Source organism: Temnothorax longispinosus, chromosome 2, assembly GCF_030848805.1.
Source record: "Temnothorax longispinosus isolate EJ_2023e chromosome 2, Tlon_JGU_v1, whole genome shotgun sequence".
Classification (NCBI taxonomy): Eukaryota; Metazoa; Arthropoda; class Insecta; order Hymenoptera; family Formicidae; genus Temnothorax; species Temnothorax longispinosus.
This window is the reverse complement of record NC_092359.1, coordinates 3111749-3135550: the sequence shown is the minus strand read 5'-3', so window position 1 is coordinate 3135550 and position 23802 is coordinate 3111749. Positions and strand designations below refer to the sequence as shown.

At 32.4% G+C, this 23802-nt stretch overlaps 3 protein-coding genes across 7 annotated transcripts; 2 read left to right on the top strand and 1 right to left on the bottom strand.

Annotated features, from left to right (window-relative positions):
• Positions 1-148: 148 nt before the first annotated feature.
• Positions 149-8553, top strand: LOC139809170 (integrin alpha-5-like). The gene is made up of 20 exons (XM_071771880.1): positions 149-627; positions 1352-1613; positions 2115-2247; positions 2656-2720; positions 2895-3045; positions 3127-3212; positions 3458-3652; positions 3995-4094; positions 4161-4362; positions 4747-4928; positions 5014-5126; positions 5401-5615; positions 5700-5913; positions 6110-6276; positions 6350-6533; positions 7065-7476; positions 7553-7655; positions 8003-8132; positions 8204-8260; positions 8338-8553. The coding sequence occupies exons 1-20, from the start codon at positions 440-442 to the stop codon at positions 8371-8373; spliced, it is 3195 nt and encodes a 1064-aa protein (XP_071627981.1). The 5' UTR covers positions 149-439; the 3' UTR covers positions 8374-8553.
• On the bottom strand, positions 8448-17925 carry LOC139809171 (nuclear RNA export factor 1). Of its 2 annotated transcripts, XM_071771882.1 has the most exons (10): positions 17671-17925; positions 15041-15411; positions 14671-14757; positions 14260-14503; positions 13975-14168; positions 13771-13883; positions 13348-13384; positions 13037-13266; positions 12741-12909; positions 8448-12625 (listed from the first exon to the last, which is right to left on the bottom strand). In XM_071771882.1, the coding sequence occupies exons 1-10, from the start codon at positions 17885-17887 to the stop codon at positions 12182-12184; spliced, it is 2106 nt and encodes a 701-aa protein (XP_071627983.1). In that variant the 5' UTR covers positions 17888-17925; the 3' UTR covers positions 8448-12181. The 2 variants fall into 2 exon arrangements, with proteins under 2 accessions (XP_071627983.1, XP_071627982.1); XM_071771881.1 differs by having other exon boundaries at positions 13037-13384.
• Positions 17926-22231: 4306 nt separating this feature from the next.
• On the top strand, positions 22232-23770 carry LOC139825219 (peptidyl-prolyl cis-trans isomerase). Of its 4 annotated transcripts, none has more exons than XM_071797768.1 (2): positions 22232-22527; positions 22770-23770. In XM_071797768.1, the coding sequence occupies exons 1-2, from the start codon at positions 22506-22508 to the stop codon at positions 23300-23302; spliced, it is 555 nt and encodes a 184-aa protein (XP_071653869.1). In that variant the 5' UTR covers positions 22232-22505; the 3' UTR covers positions 23303-23770. The 4 variants fall into 4 exon arrangements, with proteins under 4 accessions (XP_071653869.1, XP_071653868.1, XP_071653870.1 ...); XM_071797767.1 differs by having other exon boundaries at positions 22234-22542; positions 22770-23768; XM_071797769.1 differs by having other exon boundaries at positions 22235-22467; positions 22770-23768.
• Positions 23771-23802: the final 32 nt, after the last annotated feature.

Below are 23802 nucleotides of genomic sequence, written 5' to 3'. Positions count from 1 at the left end.
TTATACTATCTCCTACTAATTAATTAGTTATTTATGAGTAAGGGAAATTTTATTTGTTAATATTAGACGGGTGACTACTATAACGTGATTAATTATGACGATTATGTTATCGTCATCCTTCCTGTTCTTCTGATATTACAGTTATGCTATTTCATCGAAGCTGGCCAGTGACTTATGCTGTTTCTTATTAATTCCTGTGCTTGGCTGGATGCATATTAAAATTTTATTCAAAAAATTAATCTACATCGTTTTTGCATCAGTTTTATACATTTTTGTCGTGCAGTTATTAGGGATTCAGAAAAGAGGAGAGTGATGATCAAGTCGAATCGTTAATAAACGGCAGTTCGCTGTAATTCGTTGGTGACCATTGGTGACAGCATAAAATATATGAAATTATTATTTATCCGTGGTGAAAACTCGTGAAGTGTTTTGTTGCGCAATGACGACGAGATTTATATTATTTTTCAATCTTCTAATCGTGTCTGCGTACAATATCGATACAGATTACCCAATATTGTATCCGAACAGCGCGACTAATGCGGACCAATATCTATACACGAAATTCGAACGTAATTATTTCGGCTATTCGGTGTTGCTACATCGTGACTTGCAGAAGAATATCTCATGGTAATGTGCATTCTACATGTTTTGGTAAAAAATCTTGTGGACCTATATCTTGTGAAATGAGATAATAATAAGTGATTTAAAAGTATTTTAAAAATTATTTCAGAAAAAATGTCATCATGTTTGTTAATTTGATTTCATTAATTCTGTAGTGCTATGTATATTTATTATTCGGTTTCTTTCTTTTCAACTAAACACAATAGAGGCTTTCTAAGCTAGATATTTTAATGCTTAAACTTATTACGACATTAATCTAAAACAAAATAAAATGTCGATAAATCATTAAAAACTACCAATGTTTATTAACATTCGATATTGTTCTTCGTAAATGGATTTAAATTAATAAGTTTATGATAAGTTTAAGCATTAAAATCTAGCTTAGTTCATAAGGGTAGAACATAAAATTTATAATGACATCATGATGACATCATCATGACTTTATATTCAACAAGACGTTATTATAAATTTTATGTTCTACCTGGGCTGCTGTCTTTATATTTAATTTTTAATTTGCTGAGCTAATCGTCAATATCTTTTATTTTTTTCTTTCCTCTTTTTCTTCTTTCAGTATTTTTACATTTACTGTATTCTTTAGCTTTTTTTCACATTATTTTATTGTAACATTTTTCGAATTTTCTATTGTTATTTTACTACTGTCGCTATATCTATCTATGTTATTATTTGTCGTTTGTAAAACCAATTTGAAATGTGTATTCTTTTTTAACAGGTTACTCATAGGAGCACCTCGTGGAAATTATACACGCCATGGTATATCATGGCGTGATACATCAGGTTTTAAATTTTTAGACGAACCTGGTGTAGTTTACCTGTGCAGTTTACCAGGTCCATGTATGGAGATCAGGCCGACCATTTCCGCGAAAGACGAAGAATTATACATACGCCAACTCAATATGCGCGCATATGTAAAGAAGGAACATTCCTGGTTCGGTGGTGCAATGTCGGTAGAAAAGAACAGCGGTTTCCTTACGGTACGCAAGAAAGATATGAGGAATTAATCAGGGTTGTTGTGATTTAAACACTTTATAACATTGCTTCCTTAAGAAAGAATTTAACATCTTATTGTTAGTAAGTAAAATATCAGAAGCCCGGATGGCTAAATCTATTGAAATTATAGATTTTGCGAAGCATCTGCTACGAATTTTATCGGCAGAAATATAATAGAATGTGCTGACAGATTGATTGTAGAAATATTAAACAAGATAGATATTTTTCTAATCATTTTTAAATTATTCTTATTACTTTCTTTATGTATTACGTACAAACAGAGATTATACAAGAGAAAAAACATATATGGACATATTATAGAATTATATATATTTAGACATGTTTTTATATAAAAAAAAATTTTATCGGATTGAAAACTTCGAAAAAAATTATATTTTGTTTTTTTAAAGAAAAAAATATGGGTTTTACTCTGAAATTAATATATCTTGAGCAACTTTTAATTTATCATCATTACTTTATTTCAGATATGTGCCCCGCGAACGATTCTGAGCATTATCAATAGCAAGAAATACACAGACACCTTGCAAGGCATTTGCTACAGCGGACGAACGTCTTGGACAACATTGGAGTCGGAAATATCTGAAATTAACTATTTTGGTAATTATTTTTTATTCACTATTTTGAGGCAATGAATTTCTAATCGATCAATATATAATATCTGTATCTATATGCTTAATACTATTATTTTTTTTAACAATCTTTGACTACGGTCATGAAGCCTTTTTCTTAACTATGGATTATTTTACAAAGAATGTAAAAAAAAAATAAATAAACTTGTAGATTAGTAAAAAGAATGATTAAATGTAAGTGTGGCTACTTGAGGAAAAAAATGTCTAATACTCTCTATAGTGTCTAATATTCTTTTCATTTTGTAAAAATATTTTTTGTCAAATTTTCAAACATTTTATATATTATTTTTTATTTTATTATAAAACAATGAATAAAATAATAAAATAAGTTAAATTATAATAATATACACACAGATATTAATATTACATACAATAGATTTCAGTAAAGATACGTGGTTTAATCCAATGCACGGTTTCTCTGTTGCCTTTGCAACACCGCAGGTATGTTAATGAAATATTATAATTTAAATTAATTTATAATTTACATTAATTTATAAATATTTTCGTATTTAATTCTTACTCTTTCTATAATACAATATTAATTTTAATTTTGTCGAATGTTTTGCCGTTTGACTATGGGCTTTATGACTGATTGTGAGTAATTTGAAATTACAGAAAATGTACAGAGCAATAAGCCGTATCATAGGAAGACCAAGCGACAATATCATAGGTAGCGTCAACATAGCACATTTCTGGAAGCACTCATTTTATGAGATCAATAGGAAAACCACAGAGATACCGATACACGACAATCTGTCGCAATTTGGTATGAATTATATGTAATCAAATAAAACTTCCATCACACGATCATATGCAAAAGCGGATTTTAATTAAACTATTATAACAGGCTATGCGGTAACATCAGGATATTATTTCAACCAGAATCAACCCTTTTACGCCTGTGGGGATCCGGGATGGAATTATGTAGGGCAGGTAAAGCATTCTATTCATCCCACTTACGTCCATTTCTATTAATGCACATTAATTTTAATCTCCGTTTAACTTACTATTTATCTTCTTCTAATTCTTAGAACCGACAAAAAATAAAAAGTAAGAGTTAAACTGAGATTAAAGTTAATCTATAACATTGATAGAGATGAACATTATTCAGGCAAAACGTTCCGTTTCTTCCGAGAAGAGGAGATCACGGCGTGTAACTGTGACATTAAATATTACAGGTCGCTGTAGTCAATTTGAACGGGGATTTTGTGTCCTTGATCACCAATCTTCGTGGTACTGACATCGGCGAATTCTTCGGGGCGAGCTTGGCTAGCGGTGATTTAAACAGCGACGGTCTGCACGATCTTGTGGTCGGAGCTCCGCATTGGGGAAATGATAACGGCAGAATCTACATATATCTGGGCAGCTCGAAGGTAAATTTTATATTATTGTACAAACTAGAACTCTCTCCAACGAGAGTTTTAGTACTTTATTAATTTTCAACTAAATCGATTTATCTTGGCCTAGCCAGTAGATTGTCGGCAGAAAAACCGTACAGAATTGTTATCATCATTTCGTTACTATGTAAATGAAATAAATCATTCAAATGATTACTAAACGGTAGATTCTGCTTAGTTTCTGCAGTCAATCTGCCATTATATTCTGTTATCAAAATTTGTAGCAGCTTCAAAATTTGTTCTTGACAGACTTAGCTATCGCCTCAGAAATTTTTGAAATAAACGATACGATTTATTAAATTGTTTAATTTGATATAGAAAGAGTTCGAGACAGCCGCGATTATAAAAGGCACCAGAGAAGATGCACAGTTCGGTTATGCGGTGGCAATCGGCGATGTAGACGGAGATGGTTTTGGCGGTAATTAACTGAGGCTATCGGATAGCTCATTGTCAAAATAAATACGCTATTTTTGTTAAATTCTAGATATTATAGTAGGCGCTCCTTGGGAGGACTCGGGAGCAATTTACGTTTACAACGGCGACGCGAGTTTAAAGGATAACATAAGACCTACGTTGACACAAAGGATCACGATGCAATTCTCTAGTCCCAATCTTCCGGCAAAAGGAGCAAATATACAATCGTTTGGATTTTCAATATCTGAACCCATCGATATAGATAACAACGGGTTAGTAAATTATTGTACGATTTTGTATTATTTTTGATTCGTGAATTGTGCTTAGTTAATCGAAAGGAAATTCATTATTTATATTTTGTTAGTAAATTTTTGTTGAACCCGAGAGTCCATTTTTTTGAAGTTAAACAATGCTATATTAATCGTAACTGTGCTAAATATAATATATGACTATTTACTTTCAAATTAAGAAAAAATATTGAATAAGGCATATATATATTATTTACTTTTAAGTAAAATTTCACTGAAATATTTTTAAATTTTATATGTGGTTTTAAGTGTATATAAATAATATTCCTATCTTTATAAATTACAATGCAATTATTTTATGTTAAATTAATTCCACAAAGTTAGTATCTACGTCTGTGTCATTTATAGGTATGCGGACATCGCAGTAGGCGCATATAAATCAGGACATGTCGTAGTACTTCGAAGTAAACCCGTTATAAGAACAAATTTGACCATATACACCATTCCAAGCACTTTACACAGGAACAATAGTAGCTTTTTGATCGAAGCGTGTGTTGAATATCATAGCTACGACATACCACACACACACAGTAAGTTATGAAACGTTTAGAAAATGTAATAATTTATTATAACAATTTGTTACATATTGTATAAATCGCAATTTTTTATTTATAGCTTTCAAAGTCTCTTTTATCGTAGACAAAAAATATAAACGTAGTAAAGAGACTTCATTGGATGTGTACTCAATGGATGCCCATACGTGTGTGAATGCTACTATTACTCTTTCGGTAAACATTCACTCGTTAATAAAATCTAATTCCAATAAGAAAAAATTTTCATATAAAACCACTATAATATATATAATTATATATAATATCTCTGTTAGTACATAATATGCGGGTAAAATTGTAAGAAGCCAAATTAAAGACAGAGATTGTACAATTGAGAAGGAAAATATATATGGATATTTTATATATAATTATATATATGTATTATTTTTATATGGAAAATTTGTTATCGAGATGTCCACAGAGTTTAATAACGATGTCATACATTTTGCAGGATAATATTCAAAATTTCATTGAACCGATTACCATTTATGCATCTCACGATTTTACATGTAATGATTCGTCTGAATTTTGCAAGACTTGCCCTATTGAAAGCAGAAATGCTAGATCGAGAAGTGCGCAAATTTTGCTTCCCTTTGATATTGGATGCGGGGATGATAGAGTCTGCAATTCCAGCATACACGCAATAATGAAATTTTGGGGAATCAGGCAAGTAACGTTCGATGTCAAATGTAATACTGAATTTTTGCAAACAAAAACATTATTTGTTATATTTACTTTGTTAAAATATAGGGAGAATAATACGTGGGTGATCGGTTCCAACGACATCACTTTGGAAACAAGTTTAAAAAATTTCGCTGAGCCGGCATATCTCACGACTATCGTGTTTACTCTCCCAAAAGAAATAGTACTGCGCAGTATCTTACCATTCTGCGAAGAAGACACGGATGATGATACCCTGACTGTTATTTGCAACGTCGGCAACCCGCTTGGAATGTATGAGGAGGTAAAAATAGTTTGCTTATTTTAGTGTAACTAACTTAAGTACCATAAATTTGATTAAAATCATAACACCAAGAAGTCTATATGATCTAATAAAAAATTATTTGATTAATAATAATTAATATTTAAATTTCGAAGAAAATTAAAAAAAAAAAAATAAAAAAATTTTTTTCTCGAAGAATTAAAAAAATTTCCTGCAGAAAGTTATGAGACTCGATTTGGATATGAAACATCTGACCGACGGTTCGTTGCATGGGCAAGTTTTGGAGTTCTCTGCGGAGATACAAACTCACAGCGTAAATCATGGCATGTATATGATTAAATCACTGCTGACTTTGCAAAGCGAAGCGTCTTTGTCGCTAGACGGGTCAGTATATACTTCGAAAGAGAGAAAGCTAAAACAATAACTCTTCGACAATAACAGTTGTGTCGTGTTGCAGAAAAGCGAACGAGAAAAGTTACTATCTATTCAATTTAGATAGTGATCAATCGGACATAATTTTTCAACATGTTTATCAGATATTGAAATTCGGTGTGACGCCTATAGAAGAGGCGCGGCTTGTCATCAATCTACCAATATCCATAAACGATTCAGATTCTTTGGTGCTTTTGTATGAGCCGCGGGTAAGTATCGAGCTAACATCGTAATATAAAAATAATATAAAATGATACATTTAATCATTTTAGCTGAATAATTTGAAAACGAAAAATTAAAAAGAAATTTTTTTTAGACGCAATTGTGTATACACTGCTGACCAAAAGTTTGAGACTATTAATAAAAAATGTGTGCCGAGATTTTATGACACTTTTATATATAGAATATCAAGAAAAATGACTTATATAAAAAATTGATAGCATTTTTTGTCTAAAAAATAAAAGTGTGACGTTAATATGATTTTATGCCGGTCCAAACTAAAATTCTCCATTTTACATCGTTATATTCTCTCGAAATTATATATGAAATTATATATTTCATCTAAAACATTTTTCTCCAAAATGTTTTGTTTTCGAGTTATTCAGCTAGAACTACTTATTAAAATGAATTTTGTAAAAAGATTTTGTACAGTATATAGTATCATACATAATGTCACAAATTAATTCTAATAATTTCCTATATGCGTGTGTATCTAAAGATATATTTAACGATTTTTTCAGATTTATATATCTGGAAGATATTACAACTGCTTATCGAATGGGGTGGATCTAGTGGATGTACAGCAGGATGAACTTTCGGGAGAGACGGTGTCGGACGCATCTGATTTGTATAATCCAAATTATAATAACGAAACGTTGCAGAACGCGACGCATAATGTATTCAAGAGGAACGCGGACAGTCACGTAGCTTTTGCTGCTCGTATTTTACAGACGTTGTACAATATGAGAATGACAAGATTCGAAGATTCGAATGATAATCTGACAGTCCGAGAACGCAATATCGTATACGTGAACTGTTCGACGTATGGCGTGAATTGTTCGACGATCTACTGCGATCTGAATGCGTTAAGGACGCAACAGGACGTCGGCAAATTGACGATGAGATTAATTCTCAACGCCACGAGGTTTAAAGGTATCGAACTAAAAAACAAATAAGCTATGATTGCCCTTTCTCTGCAATTTTTATTTTCTCGCCTTATTATTTTAAGATAATTTCAAATTGTCGAACGAAATGAAGATCGTGAAATTCAGCACGGACGCTCACGTCGAAATCATAAAACCGGCAAACCGGATTTTTGGAATAGACGAAAGGTGAATATTCTCGGACATAATATAGATTGTTAATTGTCACGATATCCTGAAAGATGCTACGATTTAAGCTGAAAAATAGGCAATAAAAAATTTGAAGTTAATCGGTTCCTTAGTTTTTTGAAATATCAAAGCAAACATTAAGGACAGACATTTTCGTACATTTTTGCACCTTATTTTTTAATAAATATGAGTTATTTTTGTATGAAATGTGGTAGAAATAATAATAAATACATAAGTAGAAGTACAAAATTCTCGATTTCTTCATTTATGAGAAAAAAATTTCAAAAATTGCCAATTTTTCAGGTACTTTTGAGCGAACACCTATTTAAAGAAAATTTACGTTACAGGAACGATACGAATGTCACGACAGAATTTCATAGCGCAGCGAAGACGCAGAAACTACAATTGTGGGTTGTGATTGCGTCAATCTCGTTAGGTCTAATATTACTATGCATCGTTATTATTATATTAAATACGGTAAGTTCTGCACATATCGCTATTATTTTTCCAACATGTTTTGATCAATTCTTGTTTGTTAATCATTATAGGTAGGTTTTTTCAAGAGGACGACGAAAGAAGAGCTATTCGCTTTAAATTCTGATGAGGTATAAAATTATAAATACACATAAAACTGATAGATTAATTAAGCTGGGAGAGCTAACGCGAAATCATTCGCTTACAGGTAACGGAGGATGCAGAGAAAGGCACATCCGAATAAAGGAGATATTCTCATATGTGTATTTTCACATAAATTGGGATGTTCTCTTATAAGTTTATACAAATAAAAAACGATTTATAAAATATTATTTTTTTAATTCACATTACACAGTCAAGTATTGCTCGTGCAAGCAATACTTAATACATCGACGAGACTTATATAATAAAAGTATTTACATTATGTATAACATTTCATTTTGTGTAAGATTTACATAATTATCACCCATTAATTACATATACTAATAATTTGATGATATTTACTCACATTCTTTCTTCCTCATGCGAAGCAAGAATGTTTATTTATGTAATATTTATGTTGGACCTTTTCCATTTGCGCGCGTTTTACAAATCAAAAGTACCTATTAAATCAACTACTTCGTGTATATCAACGTAAAAAAAGAATATTCTGTTTTCCGATCAGTGATTTATATATTTTGTGTTTATAAATGTATACGATAGTCTTTTCGATACCTCGTATGTGTCATCATCCAGTCAAAATATGCTACATACTTTTTTTTCTAAATTAAAACTGTCGCATACGAGTGTGTGAGTATAAATTATTTCTCTTCGCCTACTCTATTTATGGCGCTTACAATATTATAATCTCCCACGCTATTACGCAAGTTGTCATTAATAGGGGCGTGATACCGGTTAAATACATGTTTAACAACACATCTGCACACCAAAGATCAATTCTGCCTCTTAAGCACACAGAGTGTCTCTTGATTCAAGAGAAATGCAGATACGTAATTCCCACTCTGACGATATAAGCTACGCGCTTATATATCATGGGGTGTACGCTGCAATGTACTTAATAATAAACTGCTGAATCTCATACGGACTTATTCATCTCGTTCTAGGAACGAAGTCCATGTCCTTTATGCCGTATCCTTACTGCCATCTCCCCACCTTGCCATAAATATCGGAGATAATATTTGGCATACTTTTGTTTTCTGACACGTAACGTGTCCTTGGACCTCGAACGACTTAGGGATCCCAGTTAGGAATACCAGGATATTGTTCTGGAGTTGAAATTTTCAGAACATCATCCTGGTACAGTTGTATGTTTGGCTGTTCGTTGTCCCATGGATGTATGTGTGTGTGTGTATGTACAAACCACATCCTCAATAAGAATGCAAACATATCTTCAATAAGATAAAAACTAAAAGTTGCGTTTCGTATATACGCAACGCTAACATGTATCACGAAAAAAAAAAATCGAATCCGTCACGAATATTCTCCAATCGAATAATTTATACTCACATAATGTACGCGAACTCCGTTTAGCGAGCACCTAACATGCCTAGCGATTTACGGACGCATAAACCTATATCCTATGACACTATTTACAATTAAAAAAAAACTATTCAATGCAATTATATCGACGTATGTATATGTTAAATAACAATTTTGAGAAACTACTTATACTTTCTACAAAATTGCACTAACTACCTTTTTAAATATCATTCGATATATATGTATTAAAATATTCCCTCCCCCCTCTCGTTAATTAAATTATTGTACTCGACTCTTCTATAAATCTAAACGTGTCTGTAGAAATCTGATCTTTATCTGTGCGCGTAATAAAATCTAAGTTAAGGGGATACTCGCTGAAAAATAAAATAGGCAGTTTTTGGAATTTTTTTCTCATAAACGAAAAAACCCAGAAAAAACTTGTTGATTTGCATATGTACTTGTTATCATTTCTACCGCGTTTCATATAACATATAAAAATAACTAATATTTACTAAAATGTAAAGGGGCTGTTAAAACGAATTTAATCATACAACTATCGAAGATAAACATTTCGGAACAGCCGTACATTGCACCTTACATTTAAATAAATACTAGTTATTTTTATATGAAACGCGGTAGAAATCATAATAAAATAGTAATAAATACATATGCAAAATAAATTTCAAAGTTTTTTTGTTTATGAGAAAAAATCTACAAATTACCTATTTTTCAGCGAATATCCCATTTAATAGAGCAAAAAACTCTATTCTTCTTTTACTTAATTTTTTAGACGTGAAATTGCTTAAGTTAACTGTACAATGATGTTAGATACAGTTAGGAGGATATTCTAATATGCTTTTTGTAACAGATACAAACTGAAATCTTTTTTACGTAGATAAAAAGATAGAGATACTTTTTAATTTTTCATAAAATATATGTATTATGTATAGAATCCAACTTTTCCCCGTATAATATAAAAATTTCTTCTACAAAATTACGTTTTTTTTCTTTTTTTAATAAAAAAGTATCACTATCTTTTAACTAGTCTCTCTCTCTTTCTCTCTTGCCTGTAAGTTTAATCTAAAAAATTTAAATTTTTTTATAATATCTAACATCATTGAATGTACATAAAATATGGACGAATTGGCAATGTGAAGACGTTAATATAAATATAAATTGATATTTATATTATATTAACATCTTCATATTGCCGAACATAATTTTTTTTGTTCGTACTCTTTATGAATCGAATGAATTGATTGACTTTAAAAATTGTGATTTATATTGTAAACGCTTATGAATATGTGTGATAAGATACATCATAAAATTTGTTTTTATGATGTATTATTTTATCAAATAGTATGTAATTCTTTACACACCAAAAAATATTTGGTTAATATTAATACTATGCTAATATTAAACTAAAAATTTGATTATGAGTATGTGCTTGTATTTTAACGCGAAATTAATGATACTTTCTGTTCTCCCCGCAGGAAGACATAATAACTAAATTTTTTCACCTATTTTATATTTTTTGCATTTTTAAATATTTTTAAATGTAAAGAGAAATTTTTTTTATACCATGTATCAAAACCTGAGAACCGGACATTTGTAACAAAATATTACTTATTATATGTAAAATTACTACGATATTGTTTTCCTATATTGATCAGTGTATCAGGAATCCGACTTGTTCTTATAAAGTACACATATAATCTATGTTTCAATTTATACATTGTATATTTATCAATATAACAACACCAATGAAAAGTACCAAATGATCATCAGTAGCATCAAATAATTGCTTAAAAAAATAATAATAAATTTCGGGAATATTCAGTTAACCACTTAATTGACTTAATCATATATGATGATCAGTGATTTCATCATACATATTGCCCAAAAATTTATAAATACAACTCTAATGCATGTATTTATACGTGAGATTATGCATAATATTTCTAACTTTATTGTAAACTTTCTCATAAACAAGATTTTCAAGAAAAAATTATGGTCTATGAATAGTTCTTTTATAAAATAATCTTAAAATACTTTTCATTAATGCTGTCATATGAATATATATATATATATATATATATATATATATATATATATATGAAATTTGTTAAAAATCACAATATAAAAAATAACTATGATCTTTCTTACATATTGAGATTATAATGAAATTGAAATTGTGATTTTTAACCATTTTCATGCGGGTGTACTATGTGTAATTTTGGAAGTTTAAATTTAAACAAAACGGAGCTTTAAGATACATCTTTCTAAAGGAATTATATTAATGCGTATTAATATATTCCTTTTTCTAGCACTTTTCTTTCCTTACAGAAATTAATAATTGTCTTTTGTTGCCAGAGATACAAAATGGCAAATAACAAATATCCTGATTCTATTCAAGTTTTCATACAAAATACAAATAAGTATACATGAAACAAATGAAACAATATGAACGGAATAAAACGGAATGAAGATCAATGTTTTACAAGAAGTTTGCTCTCTCAGACTTTTCTTACAAGTTATTATCACAGTGGCAAGTTTTCTTACTCAATATGTGTTTACTTCGTAAACGCTTCTGACGGTACCTGTCCACGTTTGTAGAACTCTTGAAAGGCAGAGAGTGCATTATCGTAGTTCCATTGAGTTTCTTGTAAGCACTTCAAGCTCCATTCTAGATTCATATTTGTTTGCTGGCTTAACGTCAATGTCATCTGTTGTTTTATGTCATTACTAAGATCCGTTGGCACAGGCTTCGCTACTCCTACGGTTTCCAGCGCCGACGTTGTTGGCTGGGGTTGCTGATTGTTTAGCTGATTCAATTGCTGGTGTAGCTGCTTCAATTGCGCCTCAGGCGGTTGACTAATATGCAATTGCTCATTCCGAATACAATATCCCTCACCTTCCGGAACAATTATGAATGTCCGGTTGAAGTAGCGGATGGGTTCATCCTTGTTATCAAGTTCTTGGAAGTAGCCCGTTATCGTGATGAACATCATTGCTTGCTGCAGATAAAAAATAACTTATAAAAATAAATGAAATACGAGCGTTTTTATCTCTTATGTGAATAATAATACACAACAGTGTATTGATTACTCGTAGTAACAAATAGTTACTTACCGTAGCAAGAGAGACGTCCATCGTAAAGGTATTCAACAAATGCCTTGTTCGTGGCATTTCTGATACGAAAGAAACTACTGGCAATCTACCTTGTTTCAGTAACTTGTGCCTTCTGTTTGTGTCATTTATTCTGAACAAGTTACGATTTTCCATGAGATACCCATTTAATCTGTGACAAAAAGAATTTCAGTTCAATAATTTTCAATCGTACTCAATACTAAAAATTTTAAGAATATATCCGTAACACAATAAATTAAAGAGAAAATAAAATAGTGCAACATTGCACAAACACTCACTTGTTATTATGGGAAGTGGTTATCGTCATGCTAAAGCATGCATGTTCGTCGTATGCATCAAGTAGAGGTTGACGATTCTCACTATCAAATATCGTAAAATATTGTTGCAAAAATTGACTGGCAATGTCTTGTATTTTTGCATCACCGACGAACATTCTTTGCGATGGAAGTATTTTGGCAGCTTCGTCGACTACATCAAAGACAATGGGTCGTGGTAATTCTATTCCATCCTGTTGAGCAGCGTCATAAAAACTTGTGTTACATGAAAGAATGCAAAATGTTGAAAATGTAACAATATGCACAATACTCACCAAACGCAACAATTTTGGGAATCGTCTCCGAACATCGCTATAATTGAAAAAGAAAAGTCCACATGGACCAATGACAAATAACAAAAACATAAACTTTGTAATTAAGTAATCACAAGAAAAACAAATACGAATTGTTTAACTAAAGTATTTGAAAATTAATCGCGTGATAATGTTTTGTTTGACAAAAACTTGTAATTTAATGACATATAACGACAAATGTTATTTGTATTCGATTTAATGGGAAATTAAACTGAGAAAAAAAATTCCAAAAATTGCCTATTTTTCAAAAACTTTGAGCAAGTACCCCCTTAAAGATGTCTAACTTAGAAAATAAATATAATTGCTGCCGAAATAGCACGAACAGATTAGCGAATTACTCTTGATATACCGTTTCTCAGTAAAAAAGAAGATGTTGGATATTACCTAACATATTCATTTTGTCGAGTTCTATACTTGTTACAGACAGGATTTCCAATTAACTTCAGTTCGTCCAATTTTAGATCCTTAATGGCATCTAATTGGTGAATGTCTCTGATCTAGAATATGCAATTAACTCAGATCATTAAAATCGAACATTATGTCAATAATCCATGTTATACATATTTTCTCATTCTCGGTTACACTTACTTTATTATCTCCAACATAAAGAATCTTCAATTTCGAGAACTTTTTGCTTAGCACGCCGAGTCTCTCGATATTCTGCAGCTTATTGCCCTCTAAATTCAATGCCTCTAAATTCGGTATGTGTTCACCCACAATGTCCATCACAGTCATGAACATAATAGGGTAGCATAACGCACAAAAGTAATCAGAGTAAAGGTCTGTAAGACAAACACAAGTAAACAAGACATCTTTAATTAATCTTTAATTGTTGTCTTTAATATATTTGTAGGGTTGTAATTTTCTTCTTACCAGGGTCCAGATGAAACTTGGACAAATCCAAAGCATTTGTTTCTTGTACATATCTCTTAACCATTGCTTGCTTCAATCGTTCTTTCAATTTGTCATCAATCTCATAGATCGGAGAATCTGCTTTTGCCTTTACTTGCAGTTTGTACCCATCGCTCATCGTAATCTTACGATCGCAGTTTAACAATGCGTTGACCGTTTTATGATCATCCACAAAGAAACTAGCTTCTTTTCCCATTAACTTGTACTGTAAATGACAATTTTACCTTAGCCGTGAGGATTTATGGTTTCAAACTCTAATTTTTATTTATCGCAGTATTTATATGTGTAGATCTGTTACTGTATAAGATTTAAATTATACTGATATCGTATTAAATAAAAAAATTGTAGATGTTCGAAAAAAGAAATATTTACCATTATGGGAATAAACACTTCAGGAGCCATGTAATTCAAGAGGGTATTTATAATATAGTCTTTCTCATACTTATGAGCATATGGTATCTGTAAAATACAAATAGAAATTTATCCTAAATCTATATACATCACACACACACACGTCATTGATTATAAAGAGAAAATAAAAACAATTATTATATAAATTTAGTCCAAATTATCCATTAGGACTGGTTAAAACCTGACCCGTTCACTAGTTATCGAGATCTCAAAATTCTTGGGTACTCAACTCGTCGCGTCGCGTAAAAGAGTTTACGGTCGGTCTCGCTTCGCGTGTACTTGGCGCGACACACTACCGTGTTTCTTGATATAATTACAGAAATATACTTACGGTAATTTTATACCAATTGGATTCCATTAGAAGAGGCCGCATTCTAGGGCCCGCTTGACCTCCCTTGAAATTCGGCATGGGACTGTTCCTCCCACGAGAAATTTTTCGCCAAGCCCTGTCACCGCCCACTCTACCATCTCTCTGGTTGATTATCACCTGTCTTGTATTATTGTTCGAACTACCAGTCATTGGAATATCCTCGTCCAAACTCGTCAATGCCAATTTACGCATATCCCTTTGACCAGGCTTAAAGAACTCTTTAGGCCTGAAAGTACTCTTAAACGATACGCGATGCTGATGTTTGATGGGACCAATATGAGGAGGCCCATCATCCCTTCCTACATTATTCCTTCCTGTGCGATCATCATGACCTAAGAATAAAATAGTGATAAAGCAGTAAAATTACACGAAATAATTATTTTTTATCACGAAAAAGTTATTTTGATTGCGATCGATATATGTTCGTTTAAATATTCAGCGATTTTTGCGATTCCTCATAAAGATTGCACGATCCGAATAATTCACAATAATCGTGCAGATAAAACCCTGGGATAACACAGCCGTTAGGTTCCTGTAAAACGTCCTGGTGTGCAAAATCTTATTAAACGATGCGGCAAGAAGTGTTGAAAAAATTAGACGCAACAAAATCGTGGTACAAAAGAACACAAATATCCTGAAAATTTCTCAATTGTGTTAGAGTGCATCTCGCGTCGCATGAGTGCCGTGTTATACGAGAGTTTTCGCAATTATCCGATCGCATTAGAACTGAATCGCCCCACGAAATATCGCGGTAAACTTTCCAGTGGGCGCGTGAAAGTTCGAAATGTAAAAGGGCGCATGGGATGTAAATTACACCCCACGTTTACGTTATATAAATATTAAATCAATTAACATTTTTTGTTTTGTGTTCCCTCGCTGCCCACCTGGAATCGTTTTTTATCTCTTTTCTCTCTCACCACTTATAATTACTTATTTTATTACTCATTTTATACATTAAAAAAAAAAAAAAATTCGACATATAAAAAACTTTTAATATATAAACATTTTTATTGAAATCAAAAATAAAAAGTATAAATATTGCTATGAAAATAATTACTCGGAATAATTATCTTCGATAAAACAGAAAATATCGTCATTTTTAGGTGTGCGGTCAAAAAAGACCTTTTAAAACCCTTTTAAAACTTCACCTCCAGGTAGAGCGCCAAAAAGGTTTGAAAGGTCGTAAAAAAGGTCATATTTACCAGGAATTTTTTGTAGGGAAACGAGCACTAGCATGCTCTTCTAGCCTTATTTTAAGAATATATTTTTATTTTAACAAAAATGCTCCTTTTTTTTAAATGTTATATCCTATTCACTAGGAATTCGCAAAAAAATACATATGAACGGTGTAAATGATTCTAGCTGTTCTGAGCTAGAATAAACATTATGTTTATTAGTTTTTTTTTTTTAAATAAAATACTATAACAAAATTTTGTGGGAATATTGTAATATTTTTAATAAGAAAACCGTCATTTTATCCAGAATGGAAATATCGGTTTAGTTCTAGTTCAAACAATAGCTACTCTTTTCCTGAATAAGAAAATGTTTTATTTTTGCATTTCAGATACCTAGAACAGTTAAAATTATTTACACCGATAAAGCTAAAAGAACATGCAAAGTTTAACGTTACTCGCTTTTTTCGTTTTCCTATAAAAAATTCCTGAAAAATACCTTTTTTTACGACCTTTCAAAGTCAGAATATTCAAAATTCCTTAATATTATTCATCGTTGCATATATTTTAAAATACATTAACATGTTGACTGCCAAATACGAAATTAACTATTTGGCAATTTGTCTGTGTTACTAATGCAGATTTACGCACAGCGCTGACCGGAGTTTTGAGGATGAGAAAGAAATATATTTATTATTTTTCTATATTTTATATTTTAGGTTTTGAATACAAATTAGGTTTCAACATGCATAACTCGGAATCGACGTCGGAAATACTTTTCTCAAATATGGCTTGGCAGTCAACGTGCAGGTTAAAACGTATATATAATTTTTACGTTTTATCGACAATAATTGATTCTAAATAATTAAAATAAGTCCAGGATACTCATATTTTTACAAGCTGTTGCAAAACGCGCGAGAGCGTAAAACAACACGCGCCCACTGCAAGGTTAATATCGCGTTGTTACGAGACGTACCTCGATAGAAGAACCGCTTTCTCTCTCACTCGCGAGATACCCATTCGAAAATTTAATTTAACACGATTTTCTTTCCCGAGCAGTCAATTTTCTCCACGTCATTTCGCCGACTTTGTTGATCCGCGTTGTAAAAAAAATCGTGCATGTGCAAATCCACATGCGATCGTGCGAGCGCGAAAAATTACGCAGCTAAAAAATTTCTCCGCAAAACACCGCGGTGTCCATCTTGTTTTCTCGGCGTTCAACGCCAACGGCATCGCGCGTAAAAAGAATGGAGCAAACGAACGATGCTGGAGATTAGAACTTGGGGAACGCGGGTGAGATTATCGGCGACGCGATCGTCGAAGACGCGACGCGGACATCGCGCGGATATTCGCGACGGACGGTTATTCGCGCCCGGATCATGCACACATGCGGGCTATAGAGCGGGGGAAGGTACTCACCGAAGTAACCCTTGTCCTCGTTTCCTCCTCGGTTGTTGCGACCGCCCCATTTGTTCGATTTGTTCCTCGGCATCTTCCTCGGTGGGTCGAGAAGCTCACGCGACAAATCTGAACTGAACAAAACTGCACGGCGCAACTCGCTCAACTCTGCTCCCTTATCTAACCTCAACTTCCCAATTTGCCCTTCACTTAACGAACGACACGGAAAACACGTCATACACGAACCTTTGCCTCGGCACGAATGACGAGCTGACGAGAAGACCAGCGACCAGCGTTCGGCGCTCTCGGAGGCGAAGCGTTGCTTCGCGCGCATGCGCAGCGGCGACTGGCGAGGATGCCCAACCACGCCAACTACGATGTTAACCGGTGATTGGCCGAACGGTTGGTACTTTCCACTTTCCACCAATCGACTGAATCGTCACACGCGTCGTTTTTTCTCTTTCTCGGTAAATGCCGAGTGTTGTTTAGTTTTGTTTTGTCCCTGGTCCCATATGGTTTCGTCTTTGTTACTCGTTGCCGAAAAAGAAATAGAAGAAGCTTTGTGTTCACAATATTGGTCGCGTTCAGCATACCAAACCGCTCAGTAGCAGTCGAACGTGATTGGCTCTTACTTTTAGAACCAACCAATCAAAGCAGAGTGTTGACAAGACGACACTCAACAGTTGTGTCTGCTGAACGCGGCCAATGTTCACATACGTATCTGTATCGGTTGTTAAATTAATCATGTAATTTCCAATGTCTGTAAACGGTCGGTTAGAGATTAACAGAGTTGAAAATAGTTGTTGACCCTGCACACCATTCTACTACGAGAAGGAACGCCATCGTATGTATTTATTATATATACATATATTTACATATATAACATATATTACATAAATTACACGCAGTTACACTGCTTTGCAATAAACCCCCTTTTCAGATTTTTTTTCAAGGAAAATCCGCAGAGAATATTCTAATTTAAGTTATACTTTATTAATTGTCACAGAAACCATACAAATGTCGAAATAGGTTTTCTACAGAAAAATAGAAAGAATTTAACGTTATAAAAAGAAACTTATATTATTATTTCAGCTTAAAACAAAAATAACTTAAAAATAATATTACATTTTATAATAGAATCAGTTTTTTTTAACGTGGAGTTATTAAACTTCAAATATAGATATAGAAAGATAGAATGTAAGAATATATGGGTAAAGGGAGAAACAGTTCTTACGTTCTGCTTTAATTTCATGCTAATATATGTATCGTATTGAAATATATATATGCAAATGTTTTGTAGCCTAAACATTTTAATATTGTATTTAAAAAAAAAGAATGTAGAGGCAATTGCAAGTTTTTATTTTTTAATACAAATAGAAAAATATTAATGTATTTTTCTATTAAACAATTTCGTTAATAATTATTAACGGCTCACATTTCCGAAACTTTAAGATTGATGGCAGAAGCTAATGGAAGTCGAGACATAAAGTAAGGCAGGGAAAAACGTATGTCGTAAGAGGCTATATTGTACATAATATAGCCTGTTACAAATAGCCTTACCTTTTTTCTACCTTATTTCATGTCCACGACTACAGATGTAAATGCCTACGTCTCGTTCTCTGCCTAAGACACTAATTTACACGCTATTCAAAGTGAAAGTAATGGTTGCAAAATCCTAAGCCTAAAAAGCAGGTATATTTTTTGTGAGGCCTTGGTGAAAAAATTTTTCGTATTATTAATCAGAATTTCTATAAAAATTTTCAGACTCTCTCATAATGCTCAAAGATTTTCAGATTTTTAAATACAAATTGGAACGTTTTTCAGAAACATTCAGATTTTTCCCGTCATCTTTATAAAAATCTGAAAAAATATGAGAAAATCTGATGTGCAATTTATCAAAAATTTTCATATATATAGATACTGAAATATTTCAAAAATCCACACCCAATTATTTCTAAAAGTATCTATCTATAAGAAATTTTATATATTTTTTATAAGTCTCAATTCTTACAAAATTTCTGAAAAAATAAGAGAAATTTTTTTACCAGGTGGTCCTCTTATGTCAGGAAACCTGCCGTGAAAAGTGTTTCGTCAAGGTTTCTAATGAATTTCTTGGATGTTGAAAAGACTTGTCCAAACAACGAAAGAGACCATAAAATATATGTTCCATACATATTTCAATAGAACTGGTAGCCTGCGCTGACATCAAAGGATTTAAAAAGAAATTTCTTTTGAAATCCATTGATGTTAGCGCAGGCCACCTGTTCTATTGAAACATGTTTGGAACACGTGTTCCATATGGTCTCTAACGAATATCTTATAGGTGTTACATAGACTTGCTTGACTAACCAAACGTTAGATAAAATATAATTTAATAAAATAATTGTCTAAAATTAAACGATTTCGCGAAAAACAACTAACAACCCGTATTTCTAAAATTAACGAATATTTTACAAATGCTCGATATAAAGTAGGGTAAGAATTAATTGGTATGTTATATTTAAGACTTATTATAATTTGGGTAGCTATATATATCTGGTTTTCTATATATGGGTAGCTATATATATCTGTAACAACCCTTTTTGCACAGAGAGATTTTATTCCTAGCGATATTAAAATGTCCTAGCGATACGGCAAAATTAGAAAACCAGTTATATAAGTATAAGAAAAGTTGTACGTATAAAGAAAATCATTTGCTATTTTCTCTTTTACTCCCAAATTGAGAGTTGTATTTAACAATTATAATTCAAGTTATCGTGAAGCCCTGTAATTTATTAAGCTGCCTCTACTGCTGTACTGCTAATTAAGAGCTTTTATATTGATGTCTTATTCGATTGGTAAATCTATGTACACTTGGTTCGTGGAATTTTAAAAAAATTCAAAATTATATAAGCTATTTATGAGTTTTCCAATTCCGTAAATTAAAAATTTTAAGATTATTGCCGTAGATAGAAATTTAATTTTTTAATGGGGGAGGGTAAATGATTATTCAACCCCCTATAGCTTTAATCAAAAAATTGTCTGACAATTTTTACATTTTAGTGTTGAAAAAATAAAATGTAGTATATAAAATGTTACAGTAGTTCTCTTTGCTGATAAAGAATCTAACTACCTCTCGTTCGAGTTTAGGGTCCCGGTTCCAAAAGTCAATCTATACAATAGAAAGAATTTATGACCTGAGGGGGAGAGGGTCTCCGGGGCGACCGCCCCTCCAAATGCTTTGCTACCTGCCTAGCAAGGCTGCATATTCCTTTTGACGCTTTCAGCGCTAAAAATGTCGCTCTATCTTCGTTTGATATTCGATGTGCGACGAAGACAGAATGATAGTTACAGCGTTGAAAGCGACAAAAAGGAACGCAGTTCAATTGTTGCAAGGTCGTTACCAGGAATCTGCAGGTCTTAAATTCAATAGCGACTTTTGCAACCTGGTACCGACCTATATTGAATCCTAATTGCTGGGTAAAGCATTTAGAGGAGCGATTCTCAAGTCACAAATTCTTTCTGTTGTAAATTAAGGCAGTAAAAATCATGGCAGATAAGTAAATGGCCTGGCCACGCGCCTATAGCAATCGTAAACGCTGGCTTGTCTCTCCTCGTCGAATTGCACGGACTCACACTGATTCGCGGATCTTATATTAATTAATTTCTTATTAATTATTGCAAAATTTATAAAACATAAAAATAACTATAATGAGGTAGAAGATGACAAAGATATATCAACCAGTATTCGACATCGACCATTCATTGACGCATCGACGTCAAATCGACATGGATTCAACTAATTATTTCTAGCTGGGTGGGTTCGTGAGTCTTTTGTCTAAATTTAAATTTAATAAAGTTGCATCTCCAGACTTTCATTTGCTTATGATAATTGATCCATGACGTGTGAATAAATGAATTACTGTGGCCGGTATAGTCGGTATAGCCGCCCTATGAATACCGGTGTGTATCTGAAAAGAATTGTCCTCGTGAGAAGAAGCGTTTACCGTTTCTTAACGTGCCAATGGAACACCGGGTATATAAAATCCCATACAAAAAATGGCCGTCTCCACTTGCTTCAACTCTGGCTACGGAGTTAACAATCTGGTAGTATAGAAGTCTGTGCTCATGCAGACCAATAACTATCTTTTTCTAATTAAAACTGTATCATTTGTTTGCAAAGCCCCGTGCAAAGCATGTTTTTTAGTGAAAATTAAATGAGTATATAATAACGACACGTTTATTTAATGCTAAAGTATGTTTTTATTGATTTTTTTTAAACAAAAAACTAATTTTTTCTCGCAAATTTTTCGTCGCAGTTAACCGCATGACAAAGAAAGGGAAGTGTGAAATAATTATTTCTTTCTTTCTAAACTTTCTATCATTTGAAATTGCATTTCGAAATGCATCAATTTCAATGCACCAGGCATTAATGACGCCGTGTGTATGTATCATTGTATCAAGCAAAATGAACAAACTTATGGACTTTAACCGGCGAGTCAGTCGACCAATCGCAGCAGAGAATTTCAAAATTCACTGGCTGCACTAGTTCAGAGTTTATCTTCTTCCTTTCAATGTGGAGTAAAAAAGATAAATTCTGAACTAGTGCAGCCAGTTCGGCAATGGAAAACAGACCCATTGCTTGTGTTCTGAAGAATTCTCGTCTGTGCGAAGCACGTGGGGCGTGGGGCTTCAAAATAATGATTACTAATGATTGTTTGATATTCACATGTCGGTGATTCAAAAACTTTGTAACACGATTCGAATCAAAACGAAACTTGGTTCAAAAGAGACTGCAAGAGACGCAAAGGATTACATTGCATTTTTGCCTTTGAAGAGGTAAATACCTTAAGGGAAAGACGAAAAAGAGGTTACAGATGATAATTGTACAGAAAAAAAGCAAGTTTCAATCAAGTATGTAAAGTGACGTAATTATATCGGTTCAGATATAATGAGAACTAAAATTGATAATTTTTATAATTAATAAAAACATCTTGTAAGCATTGTATATAAGTAAATATAAAAATAATATATAAATATTATATGAAGTAACGGAACTCACACAGCCTGTCTGATCTCCGTTCACATAAGTCATAAGAGATAATTTTTATAATAATTTTGATTACGTTTCCTTTTTCTAGCTTCTAATATATTAATGAATGGTCACGAGCACAAGATGAACTTACCATTAGCGTACTTTGATGTAGCTGTGGACGATAAGCCATTGGGGCGAATTGTGATACAATTACGCACTGATGTTGTGCCAAAAACAGCGGAAAATTTTCGTGCCCTGTGTACAGGAGAAAAGGGTTACGGTTACAAAGGAAGCTACTTCCATCGTATAATTCCAAATTTCATGTGTCAAGGAGGTGATTTTACGAATCACAACGGTACAGGTGGCAAGTCGATCTTTGGAGAAAAATTCGAGGATGAGAATTTCGAGCTCAAGCATACCGCCATGGGTACATTGTCGATGGCAAATTCTGGACCAAATACAAATGGCTCGCAATTCTTTATTACCACTATAAAGACACCCTGGCTGGACAATAAACACGTTGTGTTTGGTAATGTTTTTGAAGGAATGGATGTTGTAAGAAAAATTGAGAGTTACGGCTCGTCATCTGGGAAGACGTATCAAAAGATTATGATAGCAGATTGTGGCCAGCTAGCATGAGCGTTAAAGTAAATAATATAAATAAAAAAGGTAAAAGTAATAAAGTAAAAACAATTAAATAAAACAAATTAAAATATATATATCCAGGTAACTTTAGCCTTGCTTATATTTTTTAAACGTATAATTTTCAAATTCTTAATGGGAAAAGCCAGATATATATATAATCATACTAAATTAATTCTACTTAAATGTGTTCATAGAAGGTTATAGAATTGAGAATCTGGTCTAACCAAATTTATGCATTTATTTAATTTTTTAAATGATATAAAGGTTTATTTTTTCAAATATAATTATGTGGTAAAATCATACTTAGGTATACGTGATGAATAAGTATATTTATATGTAATAAGATTATTTAGTTCTACTTTATTCTTTTGTGATTCTATTTATAATAATCTATATCTTTCGATTTTTTCAAGTTTTAAATCAGACAATGAAGATATGACTTTTTTAATATTTGTAACCAAAAATTTTTAATATGTGTTAGGTATAAAAGCTAC